Source organism: Gymnoscopelus microlampas (assembly GCF_963454915.1).
Source record: "Gymnoscopelus microlampas genome assembly, chromosome: 5".
NCBI classification, from domain to species: domain Eukaryota; kingdom Metazoa; phylum Chordata; class Actinopteri; order Myctophiformes; family Myctophidae; genus Gymnoscopelus; species Gymnoscopelus microlampas.
Window position 1 is genome coordinate 43,169,755 of NC_139942.1, and position 23,570 is coordinate 43,193,324.

The 23,570-nt window shown below is 42.0% G+C and overlaps 1 protein-coding gene across 1 annotated transcript in view; it reads left to right on the forward strand.

Moving 5' to 3' along the window:
- LOC311046443 (xenotropic and polytropic retrovirus receptor 1 homolog) overlaps nucleotides 1–22,507 on the forward strand; it is a 43,273-nt gene extending 20,766 nt beyond the window's left edge. Inside the window, exons 3-16 of the mRNA XM_084058746.1 lie at nucleotides 5,159–5,260; nucleotides 5,923–6,146; nucleotides 6,570–6,719; nucleotides 6,845–6,928; nucleotides 7,444–7,525; nucleotides 9,832–9,921; nucleotides 10,792–10,889; nucleotides 11,379–11,558; nucleotides 13,117–13,282; nucleotides 13,679–13,876; nucleotides 15,062–15,228; nucleotides 16,882–17,021; nucleotides 19,618–19,839; nucleotides 20,448–22,507. Coding sequence (XP_083914872.1) covers nucleotides 5,159–5,260; nucleotides 5,923–6,146; nucleotides 6,570–6,719; nucleotides 6,845–6,928; nucleotides 7,444–7,525; nucleotides 9,832–9,921; nucleotides 10,792–10,889; nucleotides 11,379–11,558; nucleotides 13,117–13,282; nucleotides 13,679–13,876; nucleotides 15,062–15,228; nucleotides 16,882–17,021; nucleotides 19,618–19,839; nucleotides 20,448–20,502 — 1,958 coding nt within the window. The 3' untranslated portion in view covers nucleotides 20,503–22,507. The remainder of the gene's footprint in view (nucleotides 1–5,158; nucleotides 5,261–5,922; nucleotides 6,147–6,569; nucleotides 6,720–6,844; nucleotides 6,929–7,443; nucleotides 7,526–9,831; nucleotides 9,922–10,791; nucleotides 10,890–11,378; nucleotides 11,559–13,116; nucleotides 13,283–13,678; nucleotides 13,877–15,061; nucleotides 15,229–16,881; nucleotides 17,022–19,617; nucleotides 19,840–20,447) is intronic.
- The last annotated feature ends 1,063 nt before the right edge of the window (nucleotides 22,508–23,570 follow it).

Genomic DNA, 23,570 nt, shown 5'->3' on the forward strand with positions numbered 1-23,570 from the left:
CTGATGTCCTACATCATCCTAAATTAAACAAACTTATGCCTTCTGTGGTCAGTATAAAGCCATACAAGGTGTTCACGTGGAGATGGGGGGCTTTGCCTTTTTATATACATCTGTCTAGCTGTCTATCATTCCACCCTCTCTAATAATCTCTCCTTTTCTTTTCTGTCACTCGCTATTTCATTTCAGTATCTCACCAGGGTTATTATAGTTAACTAAGACTAAATCTAAGACTACAAGGGAAACAAACAAAAAATTGTTCACTGAAACTAATATAAAAACCAAATTAACTCTGTGGAGTTTGCATGTTCTCCCCGTGTCCCCTAGGGTAGGTACCCTCACAAAAACATGCAGTTATCCTGGTCTTTATACTGCATAGGAACTAAATTTGTATTTCATTTAATGTAAAAATCAACTTCATAATTGCTTTTCTATCATATCTGATATGCATGTTTTTATCCTACCCTTTCAGCTTCTAGAAATCAAGGCTTTTTCCCTCAACATACCTGGGAAAAACTACAACTGAAACTAAATAGAAACCTTAGATAGAACGAGTCAATTCCTGAAACTATTACTATATGCATGCATGCACTCCTAAAACTAACACAAACTGACCTGAAATTGAAATTAAAATAACTCATTCTGTCCATTTGAGAGGGATATCAACTGTTTGTGTTTTAGGGACTGTGTCCACAAAAAAAAAGTGTTTTTGAGCTGCCAGAGACTTTCTGCCATGCATATGGTAAAGGCTTGCTGGAGCGCTCCTCTTCCAAGCGATGAGCATCACGTTTCAGCGATCTCGGTGTCCAGTGTTTTCTGGCGGAGCGCCCTGGGTGCTTCAAGCATAAAATAGTTCAACTTTTGGAGAGTAGCGCCACTCATCAATGTCTCTTTTGATCTCCCTGGCTGTGTCTGACAACCCGGTCATTTACGACCTGACTTTGAATCGTTACCGTAACCGTGAGAAGTCCATGTTTACCGTTATTTGGTGAGGCTATAACGCAGATGACGCGAAAGCTCGAGCACAGCAACAGTTGATAGGTTTGAACGTTGTGGGTGTCAATAAATGTTCTCTGTACATGATATCCAAAACGCTCCTCCGCTCAAAATATGGGGACATGGCACCTTAAAATGCTGCACTCTGATTCAAAGTGGCCTGGGTATTGTTCCTGTCCACTGTCCATGAGTGTTTCTATGTGTGAGTGAGTCCAAGTTACAACACACACATCCACAGAAAATTCCTTCAAGTGCAGGCCTTAGACAGAACCCAATGAATCATTATTACTAAAGTGCTCCCATAGCTAAATAAGTATTTTTTTAATGATATGCAAAATAACAAGTTGTTGAATCCATCGTGCCTACTGCCTACAAAAACATTATATATATATACTGTATATATTTAGTGATTTGACTGTTATTGATAAACTCAAGTGCCTAAAAAAATGAATGATGAAGTTAAGCGTTTCACATGGTGGTGCTAGACACTAGCGAGATGGTGTTGCTCTGCTAGTCGATTGTTTTGGCAACAACCATGTGTGAAACTATACTACATAACTCTAAAACCTCAAACCAAATGTAGGGCAGGAGGAAGGAACAGAATTAAGCTGAGAACCAATGTAACCTTTCTGAAGCTGGAAAATTAGGATGGAGTAGAGCCGAGACACACAACTTGCATGTATGTGCTACATTGCAGCGTAGCATTGCCCACACACACACTTGGTGGAGTCATCAACCACTTATTCACACCACCAGACCCAAGTTGAGCTCACGAATCATCTATGTCTCGGAAAACAAGACATCTTGGCTAATGGGAGATTCAGTGGCGTAGGTAAATGAGTAAGCTGTGTATGACCCTATGTAGTGGCCTAATGAGTAACCTCTGGCTATAGTAAGCACTGGTCGGCCGTCTGTTGGCTTTATGTAAACATGCAGCTAGCATATCAACTTCATTCTCACCAAGGGAAATACATTACAAATATTATTATAATAATATATTATATTTTATGGTGGAATTTACAGGTTTTGCCATTCATTCGACTCATTTGTCCAAACAGTCCGAGGCATGGCAGGACACTAAGCTTGGGACAGGAGAGTGCTCACTTAGAGTTTTTGGGGCATCTCTCCAAATCAAACCGATTTAAAAGTCAGCCATGAGACTTTGTTCAGTTTTTTTAACATTTTGTTATTTTAGCATAGCTTTACTAAAAAGTACACAGTAGTCAAATAGTGATAACAAGATATTTCCCCTGAACTGATGGGGTGCAATCTTGGTAAGAGAGGTACGCCTACACAAGTAACACTGGCCTCCCTCGGTAGTTCGGTACCATTGAGATGCCATTGCCTCTCAGGCTTGATATATACACTTTGTTGCGTGCAGTGTTGCATGCTGAAAATAGCAGATCTTCAAGCTCACGATGCATCGAAGCGCGACACGTTGTGAGCTTGTACATCTGCTATTCTCAGCATGTGACACTGACCTGCGACAAAGTAAACGTCGTGGCTTCAATCTTCTTGATTGAAGCCACGCTTCAGAGGTGTATTGTGGATGACCCAAGACTGTTTACTTTGTACCACGTGCAACTGTATGGGTGTAAAGCAGGGAGTTCCTGGAAAGGAGGCAAAAAAAACAACAATTTCCAGATAAAGTACAGCCTATTACTGCCACACAGACATGTCATAATGGCATAATGATGATAATAATCATAATGACGCCAAGACTTGCAGAGAGAGAAAAGAGCAGAATAAGGCAAAAATGGGATAAGGAGATTACTCGAGTCCACAACTGTGTGTGTGTGTGTGTGTGTGTGTGTGTGTGTGTGTGTGTGTGTGTGTGTGTGTGTGTGTGTGTGTGTGTGTGTGTGTGTGTGTGTGTGTGTGTGTGTGTGTGTGTGTGTGTGTGTGTGTGTGTGTGTGTGTGTGTGTGTGTGTGTGTGCGTGCGCGCGTGCGCGCGCAGTGTATTGTATGTATGTACTGTATGTGTTTCTGTGGCCTAGACACCCCAATTTAGTTAATTTGGTGTCTTGTCTAAAACCAGCCAGTCTGAAGTTGGATGAATCACTGACACTGCAAAGTCTGACTCAAAACCACCTTGTGTGTGTGTGTGTGTGTGTGTGTGTGTGTGTGTGTGTGTGTGTGTGTGTGTGTGTGTGACACACGTGTTTCTGTTGGTTCTCTCAGCCACATGGAGGAACAAAACATGCATGCTCCAGTGGTAGGCATTTGTATTGTGCAGACTGCACTGCAGTAAGCAAAAAAGATATACTGTATATTGTTTTGTTTGTTTGCTGATAATGCAAAAACAGTAACACACAAAAAACATCACATTTATGCATTATAAAGACATTCCTAAATAAAGTAAAATTAGTAAGACAATGAATGTAAAACAGTTTGGGTGACACCAGTGAACAGACGAATAACAAACATCTGTACATTGAGTGGTATAGAGCATCGCAGTTGCGCAGAATCCGGGTGCCGGAAGTAAATACTCAATGCATTTTTCCCATTGACTTTTCCAAAAATATTTATATCAATGAATTTAAGCCTAGAATCAAGCCATCCAGGATTCTGGTGAATCATGACCATAAAACCTTTTTTTCTGTGATTTTTTAAATTTTATATTTAATGATATGATATACTATGTTTAATAAATACCCTTTGTTTTGCCGTTTTCAAAAAAGGTTTTTCACAGAATCAAACTTTTTATGGTCATGATTCACCAGGATCCTGGATAGCTTGATTCTAGGCTTAAATTAATTTATATAAATATTTTCGGAAAAGTCAATGGGAAAAATGCATTGCAAGATTCCGGCAACTGGAAGTGGGCGGGAACTGCGACGCTCTATAGCGTTTCACTTCTACTTGCCAGAAAGCCTGTGACATACATGTCCATGATATGGGAGAAGGGCTCCCCCTTGTGGCTGTGCCAGCTAAAAAGGGTTCACCAAGACAGGAGCTACAGTATGTGCATGTTGTCACATAAAGCAAAATCACAGTAAAATAATTAAGTGGTGGGTGTTAGTGTTTTCATTTGGTTTCTTTCTGTAGGGATTTCAGTTCAGTGTACAAAGATAGTTACTCATTCTGACAAGTTGAAGGTCAACCACCCACAAATTAAAGCTGCAATCCGGAGCTTATTTTAACGAGTAAAATGTTATTCTAACCAATCTGTATGGTAAGAATGTGTTGATGCAATATAACTTGCACACCTGCAGTGGTTAGAGGCCGCGGCGGTCTCCCGACTCTTCCATGAGAAATGTAGACCCTGGTGTTGGGGAGGACACCTACTGTTTGACTGTGGCAACTGGCAAGGTGTGCTGCCTGAAGCTCAAAAGCCCATTATAACTGGGGTTTTCCTCTTGAATGAGTGGTAGATGCATTGATTAAGACATCAAGACACAGAGCATTATAACCACATTTTAAAAGGACATTTGAAAACAATAAACAATGAAAAGAAGTGGAAATAGGAATACAATTACAGAAGAAACAAAAAACTATTTAAAGGCGGCGGCAAACGCAACGGCTTTTAGCTTTGATTCGAAAGAACTAATAGTCGTAGCAGACCTGCTGTCTTCTGGGAGTTTGTTCCAGCCTTTTGGCACTAAACCATTCAGTGCTCTATAAACGGAAGTATTTTGAAATCAGTTGTTTAACAGACAGGGAGCCAGTGTAAAGATATGTGAAATGGTCCACTTGTTTCTTGGTATTAGACTCGAGCAGCAATCAAATGGAGTTGTCTTGATTGCATCAAATGCAATCAAGACACTTACCCTGTCTTTACAAGTCCACTGAAAATGAATGTGTGTTTCCAAATCTTGCTGAGACTTAAGTTCTTTAATCCTTGATAATATGTTTACTGTAGGATTTAGATATATCAATTGGTGGTAGTTTGGTTTAGGTGGCGGTGCAAGCCTAATATTACAGGGAAGGTGGGTTTCATGTTAACTCTTTAGGCCTCTTTAAGAGAACGGAAGAAACGTACGGTTATTGGAACCTATTGAGCTGTTGTTTTCAGCCTCACTACTCTGTGATTGTGTGTGTGTGACTGACTGGGTTGTGTTTCACCAGACGTAACTCAATCTGAGACAGAGTGCCTCTGTGAAAAATAGCGCTGTGTTTTGTAATATGTTTACTAATAGCCTGTGTCCTCTTCTCTTCCTTTAGTTACAGATGAGGATACAGTCAAGAGGTACTATGCTAAGTTTGAGGAGAAGTTCTTCCAGACGTGTGAAAAGGAGCTGGCAAAGATCAACACTTTCTATTCTGGTAAAGAGCTGCTACTACTACTGTTGCTACAACTACTACTTTTAATACTACTAGTCCTAATAACACTACTGTAACTACTAATGCATCTGCTACTACTGCTGCTATTACTACCACTACTAAGTAGTACTAATACTAATACTTTGCTAATTGCTAATAATTCTGGTACTATTACAACTACTATAAAGAATACATCACATGGATGCACCTGGGACGTATCGTCAGTGTTGTAGCCTGGGGTCATAGGGTGTTTCGGGTCTCGCAACATACACCCTCGCCCAGGTGACCCAGCCAGGGTTGATCAAGCCCCAACTTACGTCCCAGGTAGCTACCCACGGTCAGTCCTATAGGGAAAGACAGGGCCAATCAGTCCGCTTCTCCAGAACTACTCTGTCGGAACTCGGGGGAGGCTCTGGCACGTGGAGGGACTAGGCTTCATGCTACTACTGCAACTATTAGTAATACTTCTATTATTACTAGTGCTACTACTTTTACTTCTGTTTCTCCTGGTGCACCTGTGCGCACATTACATCACATCACTTCTATTTTCATAATCGTTACATTGTAACCTATCAAGTGAATGTTTTGTTTATTCGGTGTCCTGCAGAGCCTTTTTCCCTGCCTAACACTCTTCCTCTACTCCCTGCCCTGTCTCGTCTCTCCAGAAAAGCTGGCCGAGGCCCAGCGTCGTTTTGCCACCCTGCAGAATGAGCTGCAGTCCTCGCTGGATGCCCAGAGAGAGAGCACCACCCACGGGCGGGGCCTGAGGAAGAGAAAGACGGTGTTTGCCCTGTCCCAACAGGAGAGGTGCAAACACAGAAATATAAAGGACCTGCAGCTTGCCTTCTCAGAGTTCTACCTCAGCTTGATACTATTGCAGAACTATCAGGTATACAATGACTCAATTACATAACACAATTGTAATAATTGTAAGTTAATTCTTAACTTCATGCAAGTGCATGGCATGTAATGAAATCTATCATTCATGTACAAATCAACAGTATTTTTCACGCGCTTAAGGCTTCTGCCACACACCTTGTAGGAAACTATGTCACTTGGTTGCTGGTATAAAACATGCAAAACATTCTGGTTGTGCTGTCCCCTGTCCCTATGCCACCATCCCAAAATACACAGAATACTCTTTTTTTTCTCTCTCTCACTTTCTTATATTTAATCTTATATTTCTTTATTTTGTCTGTCTGTCTCCCTGTCTCTTTCAATTCTCTCTCTCTCCTCCTCTCTTTCTCTCCATTTGTTTCTCTCGTTCTCTCTCCCTCCTCTCTGTCTGTCTCTCTCTCTTTCTCTGTTGCAGAACCTGAACTTCACAGGGTTCCGTAAGATCCTGAAGAAACATGACAAGATCTTGGAGACGTCCAGAGGGGCAGACTGGAGGGTGGCCCATGTTGAAGTTGCTCCATTTTACACCTGCAAGAAAATCACACAAATTATCTCTGAGACTGAGGTACACAAACACATGAACTCGCATACAGGTACCTAAAACACATCAAAATGGGTATTTAATGGTTTTACTTTCTCTTACCATCTCTTTCTGCTACCCCCACCACCCCTCTCTGTTCGCCCCATCAGGCGTTGGTTACAACAGAGCTGGAGGGAGGGGACAGACAAAAGGCCATGAAGAGGCTGAGGGTGCCCCCCTTGGGTGCTGCACAGGTCAGTCAGACACACACACACACACACACACACACACACACTCTTACTGAAGTTGTTAATCAAAACTCAGGGTAAATGAAATGTACTACTAAGCAGTGTTGCCATGTCTGCTTATTATAAGTGACTTTGGGCTTGTTTTTCTGTAAAGTCGTTTTTAAATATTGGTATAATAGTGTGGGTTGCGTTTATATGGGGCTTGTTTATTGTCTGCGTACCCCCATCTGAAAATACTTAATGCCATTTTTGTGTTATTTCACATTTTTCAAATTCTTTCAAGATAATTCTTTTGAATTATTTTAGAAGACAGGATTTAGAAGACGTTTTTAGAACCGGCCTCAGGTCTAAATGGGTTAAAGTGCTCATGTGACCTACAGTCGCTTCTTTCGGGCTTGTTTTCATAGACCTGGTTGCCTATTTCTCTCGCAAAATCTGGCAACACTAAGTTCTGCTGCAGTATAGGAACAGATACTGTCTGGGCAGTTTAGTAAACGGTGTTTGTCTCTGTTTCCCTGCAGCCTGCCCCTGCATGGACCACCTTCAGAGTGGGGCTCTACTGTGGGGTGTTCCTGGTTCTAGTGGTCACAGTGATTATCACAGGTAACTAAACCGCCGTGCACACACACACACACACACACACACACACACACACACACATCCATACAAACATACTTATCTTCAAACTTTTCAACTCAACCAGCGACATAAACTGTGTTTTCACTACAGTCCCAGTATTTTACATGTAAAAAGAAGTTGGAATGGGAGAGACCATTTTCACATGCCATCCTCCGGCTGAAAAGCGGCCGTTTTCATTTGTTTATTTTCTACTTTCTACTTGCGCGAGAGGTGACTGTAAGCACGCAAGACTGTAACTTTAATCCATTGAAAGAACAGAGGATAAGCGAACGGTTTTCTCATATTTTTTTTTCTCTCTCTCTCAATCATTCATTATCATGGGGACGCAGGGGTTAACAGGTGGAGTTGGCAGATCTGTTTCTAGCCTAAAATCTCAAGACATCTTGAATGCAATAGACCATATTCACACGGCGGCCATATTGGAATTTAACATTGAAATTGCCGCCACCCGGGGTGGCTACTTTCATTGACTTCATAGAAACATGGCCGCCGTGTGAATATGGTCTATCGATTGTTCTTTTTTTAAACGGCCACTTATTAAATCATGTTAAAAACAGCTGTGTGCTGCCTGCAGTGTGTTGCGACTTGAGAACACTGTGAGCACTGAGCCTCTCTCTTTTCTCTCTCTGAGAGAGTGAAACTCTCACCCACCCTCTCCCTATAACGGAGCTAATTTTACTTACATCGTAGTTGGACGAGCCACCCCCAATACCCCATGCAACATATGTTGATATATGTAGAGTTATGTCAACATTGCTTTTAAGCATTTTTGTCACTGAACAGTTTTGTCTACAGGTACGTACAGGCAGCCTGTCACACGCTCACTCTCTTGTTGAAACCAATGCTCGCTCGACCACGATGACCGTTAGAGCGCTCTCTCACTCGGCGCTCTCTCATTCGCTACGCTATCCCAGTACTTTCTAGCGTTTTTACTACAGGGACATTTTTATTCCGCCAGAACATGCCGGAATAATGAGTTGGGAGCTTGGCGTAAAATTTCAAACACCTAAACTGCCTGTAAGATGGATTTAAAAATGTCTACTATACTTCATGCACTTTGGCAATGTGAAAACAGGGTAATAGTTTTGATTTTATTATTAATAATGTTTGATAACAGATGATAAATTAAATTCCAGTATTTATTCATACTATCGTTCAGTATCATTGCGGTCGAGGTCAGTACAGTTTCCATTCATTGAAGCAGCCAGTCAGGATAGTCTCGGTGGAACCCCTGTAGAAGGCTTTCAGGGGCCCATGCCAGCCTTCTTTAGTTGCCTAAGAAAATGGAGTGCCTCAAAGAAACTATGATACAGGTAAACTATTAACCTGTCTAAACCATATGCTATCTAAATAACATTCTTCACATTTCTACATCCATTCAGCACAAAACTACCATCACTGCTGGAACATAAAACGTAATGATTTACCTCCGTTTCCTTCCCAAATAAGTAGTAGTGCTTCAGAAAAGAAGAACAGTTTGGCTACGGGCACCTAGGCTCCAATGTAGCCTGACGCGTGTCGCAGGTTCGAATCCCGATCCTGACTGCCTTTGCTGCGCGTCACTCCCCATCTCTCTTTCCCCGTTTCCAGTCTACCTACTGTACTATCAATAAAGGCATAAAAAAGAAAAGAAGAACTGTGTAATGCTACAACCTGTAATACAAACATAACAGACCTACATTAAAACCTACTGCCACCATGACTGAATATGTTGCATACAAAACAGGCCCTTTATTGAAGGGTGCACTCATAAATTCACTCCAAGGGCACTGGAGCGCACCCCAGAGACTGTTTGTCCGAACATTCTAAAAATAGTTGAAGACAAAGGAGGTTATGGCAAAATGTGACACTTGCAGCATGTTTGGCAATCTAGATTGCATTGTTAAGTCACACAGTGATGTGCAATAACCGGTATATTGCCCATACACTACCCATAAATTGACTTGTTTCTGTCATTTTAAAACTTACTTACATTGTAGCAATTCTTATTTGTAAATTACACAATTCTGTGCTCTGGAGGGAGTGCACTGATTCCACAGCAGAGCGTCAGAGTGGATTTATGAAAGTAGTGGTGCACGGATATACTGATAGAATATCAGATATACACCTGAAAACAGGATACACTCATACTCATACACCTAAAACCAAGCATAGCCTTGATGCAATTCATAGAGCTTTGTATTAATGTAAGATTTGTCAAATTTCAATCAGCCATTTCTGATCATGTGTTGGTGTAAGTATTCCATGCATCTCTCTCTTTCACTCTCCAGGAGCCGTGACCATTCGTCATGACGATGTTTGGCCCTTGGTGAGGATCTATAGAGGAGGCTTCCTGTTAATAGAATTCCTCTTCCTGCTAGGTACACACACACACACACACACACACACACACACACACACACACACACACACACACACAGAGTTCAGTCCTTAAATCTGAAATCAATAACTTGTGTGAATAAAATGTTATTTTAGATTTGACCAATCTGTATGGAAGAGTATGATAATACAGTATATAATAATGCTATGATACAGTAGCTCAGGTAAACACCATCGACTGTTCCTTCGAGAATTAACTGCCATTTAGAATTGGTTTTACAGTAGCTTTATCAACTAACTTATACACTCTCTTTGGTGTTGTCTCTCTAACCTGCTTTTAAACACTTACTCAGCTTTTAACTTGCATTTAATTACTGTAGCTTTATCCACTAATTTATACACGCTCTCTGCTGCTGTGTCTATGACCTGCTTTCTCTGCCTGCGCCTTCTTGTTGTTGGTTTTTCTGGTTGTAGCAGCAGCTCTATCACTAACTTATAAAATCGCTGTGCTGTCGTTTCTTTAACCTTCTTTAAAACACTTACTTAGCATTTACTTGTTTCCACTGAGGCCTCCTAAGCACTTCACAATAGCTTTTGCACACTTAAGTTTTGGTCCTGCTTTGTTCTAGCCTGGTTTCGGGCATCCCTGGCCTATTTGAAGGCTATACAATTCTACTTATAATCACAGGCTTTCCTCTTTCTTTTTTTCTCCCTGGAAAGTAGGCTAATGATCACATTCTAACAGTAAGAAACAAACTTGCATTTTCAGAGCAGAAATTCAGCGTACATTTTTATTGGCCAAGGGACCTGGATATTGGATAGGGGGACGCTGACCCAAAAAAGGTTGAGAACCACTGAAGAAGTACAACACCACCACCCACATGTCTAACCTACTGTATGTTCTCTGGCAGGCATCAACACCTATGGTTGGAGACAGGCAGGGGTTAACCATGTACTCATATTTGAACTAAACCCCAGGAACAACCTATCCCACCAACATCTGTTTGAGGTACGCACACACAAGTAAACGGACACTTACACATGCAATATGTTTACAGTAAGTAATAACGTAAGACATAAAGATAGATAGATAATTAATTGTGAAGTATTGAATCGTAAATGTGAACATATTCCAGTATAAGCATTTTCATAGTTTCATTTGCAAAACTTTGTTTTGCTTTTTTAAATGTTAATTACAGCATAGGGCATGCATTTCAAAATACTGACGCACAAATGTGTATCCTTGCATATATTAACAGAACATTGTAACCTTTGCTCAGGATGAACACAACTCTACAATTTTACATTTTACGTTTCACATACTATTACTATAGTACTGTCTTTTAAGATTCAAGCCAGGTGTTTTATTGTTACATGCATGCACAATCAGCACAATCACAAGTTCAACATTGCAGGCAGTGAAATGTACTTAGAGGTGATGATAAACTTTTTGCACTGTCTGTGTTTTTTTTGTGTGTGTGTGTGTGTGTGTGTGTAGATTGCCGGTCTGTTGGGCGTGTTGTGGTGCGTCAGCCTGTTGTCCTGTCTCTTCAGTGACAGCGTCCTGGTACCCATGCAGGCCAACCCTCTGGCTCTGTACGGCTTCTTCTTCCTGTTCCTCATCAACCCCTTCAAGACCTGTTACTACAAGTCACGCTTCTGGCTCCTCAAACTGCTGGTAACGACAACACTAAGAGATATGTGTGCCATCATGTTACATCATGTGTAGATTTGGGATCCTTTAGGATTTTAACGATTTCCGGTTCCTTGACGATTCCCTCTTAGCTGTCCGATTCCTTAACGGTTCCCTTTAACAATTCCTATACGGGTTCCGAAAGGACCCTAAGAGTAGCCTGGTTCCAGACCATAGACCCCGCCCACTCTCTGAGTGGACTGCTCCTCTTGGTCTGGTGTCATAATGTGAGCCTATGGCTTTTCACGGTCAAAGAAAAACCTGTGAAATCAGAGTCGGAGGTGGGGGTGGTCTAACGTCAAGCCAATCAGCGAATATCTGCTAAAACAAGCTGTGCGATGATGTCAGATGTAGGCGGATCCGTGGATCTCTTGTGATTGGTTTAGGGAAATTTGAATCCCCTCCCCCTGGTAATCACAGACACTGCAGCCAATGTCAGACTGAAGCTCCACGCAGCTTCAGGCTGATAATCAGGCTACCCTAAGAGTTCTCTAACTCTGAGAGTGTACATATGGTAATTGCATAGCAGACCTGAACGTCAGCTCTGACAGTCTGATAAAACCGGTTCCAGAAACGGTTCGTAATGTGATGGAACCGATTCCGGTTCCTCAAGGTTGAATCCGGTTCTTCCGGTTCGGGATCCCAACTCTAATCATGTGACACAGACAGGTGTACCAAGCGCTCAGAGATCAGCTCAACTACAGAAAAAAATTGATCTTTAATAGTAAAGTTTAAAGGACCACACCAGCGTCAATACAAGTCATTGTCCAATCACAGCTTTGGTCATATATCGTACATCAATGTTGTGATGTTTATATTAAACAATATTTTGCCTTTTCTAATTATATATTTTATCCAAAGTCATTAAAAACATTTACAAACTTATAAAAAATATTAAATTATCAAATCTCAAATCAATGTTTTCTCCAGTGATCTATTTTAACTACACTTTCAAATCTGCACTTTAACATGCATTAAAACACAATGGTAAAAAATGTATATAACCGTGAAGTAAACGCTTTTCACGACAATTTCTCAAGACAATTTCAAATCTCTGATTTGAGTTCATTTTCATACCGCACTGAAATAATGTCTTTCCAATGGCATCCTCAAACATAAGACAGACTATTGTATTCCTTGAAAAAACGATTTGAAGTAACATTAGAGTTGTAGTTAATCATTAGGCTAAACAACCTTTTGTATGTTTTATGTCCCCCGTTTCTTCTATTGTTACTATATCGTTCAAAACTATTACTACGTAAACTATTGCATCAAGATTCAAATTCACAGTGATAGAGACAATATTCTCTCAGGCTGGCAGACCAGCAGAACTAATAAATCATGTTTAGTTCACAGTAAGAATTAAATAATAGCCAGCACTCCGATGTCCTTTTTAATTGATGGATACATGGACAGCATACACCGACGCGTTTCGGCGTCAAGCCTTCCTCATGACTATATGAGTATGACTGTATAGTTCCGCGCGGCGACAGCTCTGTTCCGGTGTGGAGTCTGCATACTAATCATAGATTTATCTGTGTAGTTCCGCGTGGTGACGGCTCCGTTCCACCGTGTGGAGTTTGCAGACTTCTGGCTTGCTGACCAGCTGAACTCTCTGGTGGTGTGTCTGATGGATCTGGAGTACATGATCTGCTTCTACAGCTTTGAGCTGGACTGGCATAAACATGATGGACTCATTAGCAGTGAAGGTACTCACACACACGCGCGAGCGAGCGCACACACACACACACACACACACACACACACACACACACACACCATGTTGTTGTAGCCCCTCAACTCCATGGTGTTTAATATGTTTTCATGTGGAAATCCTATTTTTATAAAAAGCATGGATCCTATACTTGCTTTTATATTTGAAGAACTTGAGAATGTAATCATGTTAAAATGCTATAATGATGATAGATGATAGAAAGATAATTATGGTCTATTATTTTTAGTGTCAGCTTTCCTCTGACTACCCGAATACAACAAAATATAGAGTTTTGTTGATAAATTGATCCTTTTTAAATGTTCTCATTTGAAACTGTCATTTGAACTGCGGCAACTGACACGAAGAAAAACCTTCTAACTGTGTTTCCCAGGTAAAGGGGATGTGTGCCACTCCTACTCGTACGGTGTGCGTGCGGTGATCCAGTGTCTTCCAGCATGGTTCCGCTTTGTCCAGTGTCTTCGGCGTTACCGTGACACCAAACGAGCGTTCCCTCACCTTGTTAATGCAGGAAAATACTCGACGTCCTTCTTCGTCGTCACCTTCGCAGCCCTCTACAGCACGCACAAAGGTACAGTGGAGACACTGCATTCATTCTGCACACTAACGTTGTGTTCACCCTGGAAAATCCAAAGCTACACAACGGCCAATGCGTGGCCAGCTACATCAAGAATCAAGAAGTTAATTTGTCACTTGTACAAGTACAGGCATCGAAATGTACTTGCAGGTACAATGTGCAGACCCAATATCTAATCCTACAGCAGCATTGTCAAATCAGATGTGCAAAAAGAAGACATGCATGTATACATTACAATGAGATTGCTGCTGAGTCATTGAATTGTTGCTCAAACGACATTTGCGTAAATGAAAAGAGGAAGGATTAAACGGCGCAGGGAACTGGTTCCTTGTAGAAAAACAGAGCAGGAATTGTGGTGAGAGAGAAGGGCAGCGGATATGGTGAAACAAATGCATACAAATTGTTTGACGCATCACTGCGTCACTGGAGTGCTGAAAAAAGTTGATGCCAGTTCAGCTTTGATTTGTAGGGCGTCATGCTCGTCACGCAGCGATGTGTTGCGTGTCACTTTGTAGCTTCATGTCACTGGCTTCCATTGAAAATGACCTGTTGCTTTGTCGCCGCTAGTGTGAACATCAGCATAAGCATAAGGGTGGGTGGAGAGCGTTGCTTGCAAATGCATACACCTTCACTGCACATACACAAATGTAAGGTGCAGACAAACATGGTTGCAATTATGTCATACTCTACAACATGCACATAGGTTAAAAACACAGGCATGTACATTAAATCACATTTGGGTTATGAATCAGAATCATCTTTCAGAATCATCTTTATTGTCACAACACAGGTTTATATGTGTAAAACAGTGGGTGAAATTCGTGTTTTTGTGCAAGCTCCATCGTTTTGATTATGTTGCCGTTGCTCGTGTTGTATTAGGTCATTTGACCTATCTGACTTGTTTTCCTTGCGTCTCTATTATCCCTTTCTTGAAACTGCAAATGATGGGAGCTTCAAAGAATTTCACCCACTTTTTTTTTGCGCCTATAAACCTGTGATGTGACTATAAAGAACCTGAATCTGAAATAGTCAAACAAAAAAATGTAAATTGCCAAAAATTGCAGATGAGCTGGTAGATCTGCTATTTTTGCATTTTTTGGAAATACAGCTTAAGTGGTTAAATAAATCACGTTAACCTTGGTGGTTAACATCATGCTGTTCTTGTCTGCACCCTCCTAGATGCAAAGCATCAAGATGCCCAGATCTTCTTCTACTTGTTAATCGGCTGCTCAATCGTCAGTTCCTGTTACACACTCATCTGGGACCTGAAGATGGACTGGGGCCTGTTTGACCGAAACGCTGGAGAGAACACCTTTCTCAGAGAGGAGATCGTTTACCCACAAAAGGTAATGAACCCATTAAGACCTGAGGCCGATTCTACAAATGTCTTCTAAATCAGTTTTCTGAAAAACCTAGGTTGCTATATCAGTGCTGCTCAATCTTTTTACATGTCAAGGATCACTCAAAATTATATGTTTTTGGCCGCCGACCGCCATCTCAAAATATTTTGTTCCAGGGACCCCCAGAAGTTAAGATTTTGGTAAAAAGAATTCACTTTAAAAAAATATATATTATTCAAATATTTGCACACATTTTCCAGATTTTTCAAAGAAATAGCAGATCTACAAGCTCATATGAACTTGTAGATCAGCTATTTTTGAATAGCCAAAGTATAAAATGACACTAATGCTTTAATGGGTTAAATACATGTGTACAGAGAGAGAGAGATGTGAAGATTACCTTTTACTGTATGCAAGGGTTCATTTCTTTCTTGTCAAATTACTACAGTATATAGGGAGGCAGACTGCGATGCGAGAGTGCGGTCTAGCCAACACCAACTCGGGACTCCTGAATCGCTGCCCTCCACACTCTCCTATCTAACATCAGGGTCTTCAGCTCTCCAGTGTTGTTAGCTAAGCTGTCGTGCCGCGGTGGTGCGCTTCTTGCCTTTCCTGGCTTTCCCCCGGGTTGGCTCACATAGTGTCACTTTGCTTGCCTCTAGTTCCGGGTGCCAGACGCAGTACCCTGCCAGCCTCATGCTTCTCTCTCTGACTTTGTCTGTGACCCTTGGTAGGTCCCCGTAGAGGACCACATTTCTGATGTGGTCTCTCCATGTAACACCTAGTGCCATTTCGTAGCCATTTCTTGTGTAGACTCCATCCAGGGCCCTTTCCTGTTGCACTGTTAGGGTCCATTTCTCAGCCCCATACAGCAGTACTGACACGAATAGCCGCCTCTTGAGGTCTTCTCCCATGTCTGATTTCCACACTCTCCCCATCCCATGCAAGGCATTCCAGGCAAGTGCCCTCCGGACCTTCAGGTCCTGTTCCGTTGAAGCAGTCCAGGGCCGAGATATTTGAAGCCCTCGACTGCCTCGAGCACCGTCCCGTACGCAGTGGAAATGGTTTTGTCCTCTGTGTTAACTGTCAGTACTTTTGTTTTCATGGCCTTGAGCTTGAGGCCGATCTTCCCTTCCTTTCTCTGCTGTATACGAGATTAGGGCAATGTCATCTGCGTAGTCAAGGTCAGTAATCCTGAACGGGACCAGAGTGAACCCCAGTGCCTCCTCTCTGCCATTGATTGCGAGTCTCAGGGCATAGTCCATCGCTATAATGAACAGGAAGGGGGCCAGAGTGTCACCCTGTAGGACGCCCGCTAGGATCTCAAAGTCTTTGGTGTCACCGTCGTGGGTTTGAACCTTGGCTCGAGTCTGGCTGTGGCTGGTCTCTATCATCTGAACCATTTTCTCAGGAACTCTGTAGGCCCGGAGAATGTTCATGAGTTTCCCCTGGTGAATGGCGTCAAAAACCGAGGCAGACTGATAGCTGACTGATGGAGAGAAAGGGGATTAGTAAACATGTCAGAAACATGAACAGGACTTGAGCAATAAATACATTAAAGAATCCATATAGTGCCTTAGGATCTTGACTATGTTTGTTCACACTTGCCTGCATTCTGTCTCTCTTTCTCTCTGTCTTTGCGTGCTCCTGTCACACTAGGCTTATTACTACGGTGCCATAGTGGAGGACATGTTGCTGCGCTTCTCCTGGACGATGACTTTGTCTCTAACCACAGTGTTTAATTACCCAGGCCTGTCTGACATACTGGCTACTGTGCTGGCTCCAATGGAGGTCTTCAGGTACGCATACACACTCACAGATTTAACCAACATGCTTTGATGATGACTTTTCTTTCTGTCTTTCTGTAAAACAATTGTTTTGGTTTATTGGTACTTTTTATGTTCAAGGAAGAGTTAAATGGCTTTACATTGTTGCAAAATGATGTCTAAATGAGCTGCCTAAAAGGCAGCTTTCCATATGCATGGCCTCACCCTACCCCACACCACACCGCCCACTTGTGCCTTCGTTTCCACTACAATGAAGTGGGTAGAGTGGTGTGTAAGTGGTACTAAACTGGTGCCTAAAAAGTACTCAGTCCTGGGTAGGTCTGAGCTAGGCCAAGCTGGGCCACGTGCACAGGTGATTTGCATTTGTATACAGGACAGTTGGCCACTCACCTACATTCCATTGTTAGGCAAAAATTTACATTACAAATGAGTGTGAATGACCGGAGTATGCTACTCATACCTGTGGATTTGAGCAGGGGTACTTTTGTGTAATGGAAACGGTAGATATTTTGATGCGGTGTGGTGTGGTGCGGTGCTTAAGCTGCAATGAAAAGGGGGCTTTTAATAGAGCCTACCTGCTTACTCAGGGGATTAATTGAATCTTGACCATCAGGTCAAAATTTGTGTCAGATCCTGCGTCTATAGGTGAGACATGACCGTTGACACCATCTAAATGTCTCAATAGAAGAGCTGGGAGACAAAACACAACCACCCCAATTGTTTAAGTTATATTCTATTAACATACTCTACCATACAGATTGGAAAAACATACATTTTATTCATAAAATAAAGTCACATGGTGCCGCTTTAACTAACATGCTTCGAAGACACGAAAAGAAGATTTTTTTTTTTACATTTCAAACAATTTTTAAATTCTTTGGGCACATTTTAAGTTCAAGGAAGAGTGAAATGGCTGCACATTGTTACTTCGCTGTAAAATTATGAACACGTTTATATAAATATATTTTAATAAAGTAATTACTTGGCATTGGAAGTAGGATTTCAGCAGGGAGCAACAGGGAGTGATAGTGTTCCTCCTCATGTGTCTCCCGGTAGAAACTCCACAGTCAGATGAAAAGAAGTGAATGTTATTTCCATGTTTATGTGAGGAGGGTCCCCAGACCGGCTGCATCGGGACCATGGTGTAGTTCAGTGGTTCTCAACCTTTTCAGGCCGTGACCCCCAAAGTAATCATATTTGAACTGGGGACCCCCCCCACCCTGGCAAGCACATGGAATTGTAGGAGTTGAGGCATTACATTTTGTTTGACTCGGTTCCACAGATGAATATTGTGGAAAATAGCAGATCTACAAGCTGTGTGAGCTTGTAGATTGGCTATTTTCACAATTTCTGCCTCTTTCTTATGTTATTTGACAATTTGGACAATGTTTGACCAGTTTTTATGCAAGGGATAATGCATGGGGAGGTAGTCATTATTGAAATTTAAAGCCCGACAGGGCGATTAACCACCGAGGCGCAGCCGAGGTGGTTAATCGCCCTGAAGGGCTTTAAATTTCAATAATGACTACTTCCCCATGCATTATCCCGCTTATTACACGGCTACTTAATAAATACATAAATACATTTACCCAAAAGTAACAACAAAACGAAGTATTTCCTTGCTTACGGCAATGAAAGTATTCCATAAGTATTGGGCTGGGCGGACAAGTTCGCCTCGCAAAAACAAATGACGAAATGGAAAAAAACTCGCCCCAAAACACACTCGCCCCCCATTCTATTTACTGCCGATTTGCCTGTAATACCGCCGGATTTGCCCCGGGGCGACTGTGTTTTGGGGCGAGCGTTTTGGTATTCCCCTGTTGTTGTGCCACGATAAACAAGGAAGAGCAGTGGATCAAATAGAATGACTTCTCGGTTATTGCATCGTCTATTTCTCACTTCAAATGTTTTCAAAAACATTCTTGAGAGCAACGTTTAGTTGTAAATGACATTGTTTGTTTGTTTACATGGCTGTCATGTTGGATAAAGCATATAACCAAGCAGCACAGGTTGACATGAGCAGGTGTTCTGAGTCTCTGATTACACAGCGGTCCGTTATAGAGCTCATCGGTCATTATCCAGAAATAATGACCGATGACTGACCAATCAGAATCGAGCATTCAACCAAGCCGTGTAATAAAGTTTGTTAATTGACCCCCAAAACCCACAGTTTCTCAAACATTTCACGGTCAAGGACCCCCAAAATGATATGTCTTTGGCCGCGGACCCTCATCTCAAAATATTTTCTTCCAAGGACCCCCAGAACTAAAGATTTGAGTTACAAATGTTTGCTTAAAAAATTAAAAGATTTTCATGATTTTTAAAAAATAGCCAAAGTATAAAATATGGATAAAGGGGTTAAAATGATTGTGACGCTTTATTAACTAATTTTGCTGTGGTCCCCCTGGTACCCCCCTAAAGACCCCTGGGGGTCCCCGGACCGCACTTTGAGAACAAATGGACTAGATTAGAAAAAACAAAGACAAGGCTTACTTTACTCATAGACCTTATTTTCCTTTCTCTCTCTGTTGTTTTTTTTGTCATGTGCCTCTTGTGTAGTTTTGCATATTACGAATCCAATCACATTAACGACTACCCCTTCTCCCAGGCGTTTTGTGTGGAACTTCTTCCGCCTGGAGAACGAGCACCTGAATAACTGTGGTGAGTTCAGGGCTGTGAGGGACATCAGCGTGGCTCCGCTTAACGCAGACGACCAGACACTGTTGGAGCAGATGATGGACCAAGAGGATGGCGTCAGGAACCGCCAGGGCAAGAAGAGCTGGAAAAGGAGCTACAGCATGAGCCTACGCAGGCCACGACTAGCGTCACAGTAAGTCACCGTACTTCAGAAATACCCGAGCAATGCACACTGTATCAACTTGCGTCATTGTCCAATGGAATATAAAACGGCCACGTAAGAATTTGGTCGGTACACCCAAATGTCTCCTGTCAAAGTCATGGATGCAAGTGGATGTTCACTGATTGCATGCTTTCGCTGTGTGTGTGATAAAGTTCTGAAAAAAGCTTGGTGGTAGCAGAGCAATTGGATCCCACAGAAAGATAGTGCTTCAATAAAGGGTATTTTGTAATAATCCACAAAATTAACCAATGGGTTCAGTGATGTCTGTGCAAGATCATTTTATTTTAGTGTGGATAGAAATGTCATTGGATCAGAGCCAGCTTGTAATAAATCTTCAGATGCAAACTACTGTGGGGAGATCATCTTGGCAACATGCATTCTTTCGGGTTTCTGAACTGTCCACAGCCCACGTCTGAGACACAGAGCAAGTAGAGAGAAATGGTACCCTTTTAAAATGAGGACCAATTATTTGAAGATTAGGTTGAAAATGGGGGACGTGCTCCTTCAAGGAAACTTCCTCTTTATTATTATATATTATTGTGTTGTCACATAACATATACTCTCCCTCTGCCCTCTAGGTCAAAGACTCGTGACACCAAGGTTCTGATCGACGACACAGATGATGACTCCTGACATCAGGCCACGCCCCTTGCATGGGTCCAGAATTTATTCAAAGGAAATTCTGCTTGCTAACAGAGGAATTACCCAGCGAGTCGGGCGTTGAAAACTATGAAGAACACCCAAGGATGGGTGTTGGACTCATACCCACCCTGTCTTATCCCCAACCCTAAGCTCCCACCTGGGTCAGAACTTGATCAAAGGAGGAAATTAGACATATTAGAAATACCCAATGAGATGGGTACCAAAACTCTTGACCTACCACTATCCTTGCCCCTAAACATATTCAGGGATTGGGGTGTGGTGGCATATACATACCTTCGTGGAGGGTGCAGAACTCAAGACACACCCCTTAACCTTTACTACCTAGAGGTGGGTTTATAACTTCCACCTCCTAATCCCAGCCCTACTCCTGGCCATTGGTTGGTTGACCAGCCTCTTCATTAGGCCAAACCTCTTCATTTATGAAAAGGAAAATGGGACGCAAACTTAAAAGCTATCTGAGCAAAAGGACAAACAAACGGATAATATGTGTACCTACTCCCTCCTCATAGCCAGACACTATTAACCCAGGGGTGGGTATAGAACAACCTATTCTATTCTCAGTGGGCCTAGAACCTTTCGCTCGCAAACCCAATAACTCCAAGCGGCTCAGAAGAACCTGCAACCCTTCTTCCTACCACCCTTCCTCTATGATTTTCATAGAAATTGCAACCTGCTCTCTGGACTCTCTCCACCTCACTTGTTGTGACGTGGCTCAATATTCCAAAATGGTTGGCGCGCTGGACCATTTATTAGGCCTCCAAGCATTTTATTTTTTTATTTTAAGATTGTGAAGAGGTCACGTGTCAATCCCCGTACCCTTTGGCCACCTAGTGGCAAAACTCTGCAATCTTCATTGATCCGTCACTCATATGGATCTTGAACCCTCAATGATTATGTTTGTCAGGTTTAAGTACCTGAGCGATGCCATGTGACAGGCATGCCCCGCCCCCTTCTCTTCAGCTTGTCCAATCACATTGTCACACAGCTGCCTACCTGCACCTTATATGCTTTAGAGACATACAGAAGACTTGAACTCTTTGAATAAAAAGAGTAACTGACTTTGAAAAAAAAAGAAGAGAAAAATGCCTATTACAATATGCACACACAAACATAGACAATGATTTTATTTCATTTTACGTTTTTCATTTTATTTGCTCATGGACATGCAAAGTGGAGTGGAAACCTTATTATTTTCAAAATGAGTTCCTGGGAAGAAAAAAATAACACACACGTATCAAGTGTGTGAATATGGTTGTACATATGCAAAGGACCAATGAGGGAGAGGTTCCATTTTCTTGCAGATGGAGAACTGTCTCAATAATTAATATAAAATATTATTGAAAAGAAGAAGAAATAGAAAAGTAAAAAAAAAGATTAATCTCCTGAGCTTTGACTGTGAGGACCAGCAGTCAGACTGTTTGATCAGCCAATCAGCTGGGAAGGATTTTGTTTTATTTCATGTTAAATCTCTCTGGACAAGTATGAAGATAATTGTAATCTTTCTCCTGCGCGGTAGCTTCCTGTCACCACATGTAAAAACAAAATATTTTCCATGGAAGGTTAGTTGATTTGTTGAATGTATACTATTTATGTATGGGTGGAAAACATACTTAGTTGCCCGTATAAATCAGTTGGTCAGTTTTCAAAGCATTTAATACATGACTTAAGCCTAATTCTTGACTAAACTTGTTCTGCGATGGCAATATCTATTGAGAGCTGCTACTAGTCCAGGGGTGGGTTGCACCAACAGGGCTTACACCTGGTCTGAAACTAAGTCGGTCTTAACTTGGCTTTATAAGCCCAACTTATTGGTTAGGCTGGTTGCACCAATCTCGGCTTAAAGGGACCCGCATGCTACCAAATGAGGTGGTCACCCTATCACCATTTAGGTAGACTGAGAGAACGAGAGCAATCCATGGTCTCGAAGGGCGGATCCAAACCCAGGCGCCCGGAGCAGCCGCGTCCTCCGATTGCTTCACCAATCTATGTCCCCGCCTCCCCTCCCCCCCCCCCCCCCCCCCCCCTGACGTCACCAAATTTAGAGCGACGCCCCTCTGCACTCTGGTTGGTTAGGAGTTAACAAGGTCCTAAGACCATCGTTCCTGCACCGTTCGCCCAGACTTTTTTCTTTTGAAACAAAAAAAAAGGCTGGGATTCCGAGGCTACCATTTAGGTGATAGAGAGAGCGCTCTCTATGATAGAGAGAGCGCTCTCTATCACCACCGCAGTGATAAGGTGACCACCGAAAATGGTAGCATGCGCCCCCCTTAAGCCTTCGTCTCACTAAGACAGGAGCAGGCATAAAGTCAAAGTTTACGGCCATCTTCACTTCGCTGCAGAAGTGCTGGATGGTAGAGAATTATTAGGGACAGAGGCTATATTAGGCATTCACAGGGACGCACATTGCTAAGACTGGGTGTAGATAAGACTAGGCATAGGTTTGGTTGGTGCAACCAACATAATATCCGTTCTAAAGACTAACTCTTAACAAAGACTGACTTAGCAGTTAGGACTGGGCGTGGTAAAGATAACGTTTGTGCAACCGGGTCAGGGACATAATTCATGTCTGTGAACCAAGTCTGTTGTGAACTAATGTTCATTAGAAACACCTAAATGACAGTATAGTTACATTTGACACAGAGTCCAGGTGATTCTACCAGCTGATCTTTGGTGGTGTAAAATCTATGTGGCAGCATTTACAGTTGTGTGCACACACTCTCATTTTAGATGTGTCTTATACAAGTTTTGTTTTTCCCGTAACACACACTTGGTTTTGGGGTACAAACAAACTAACAGCTGCATCCAATATGTCCTAAAATCAGTTAATTTGAATGCATTCATGTAAGTATATTTTGGTATACAACCTGTTATAGTTTCACACTTCTCATTTTGAGGTTTGTTCTGGTTCTGTGTTAAGGGTTCGATACAACCTCAGACACAAATTAACTTATCGATGTGACCAATTGTTCTCAACCACATCTATATAACCACCTGCATATTTGTGTATCTAGTTTGAAGGCATGACTGGAGAGAAACAA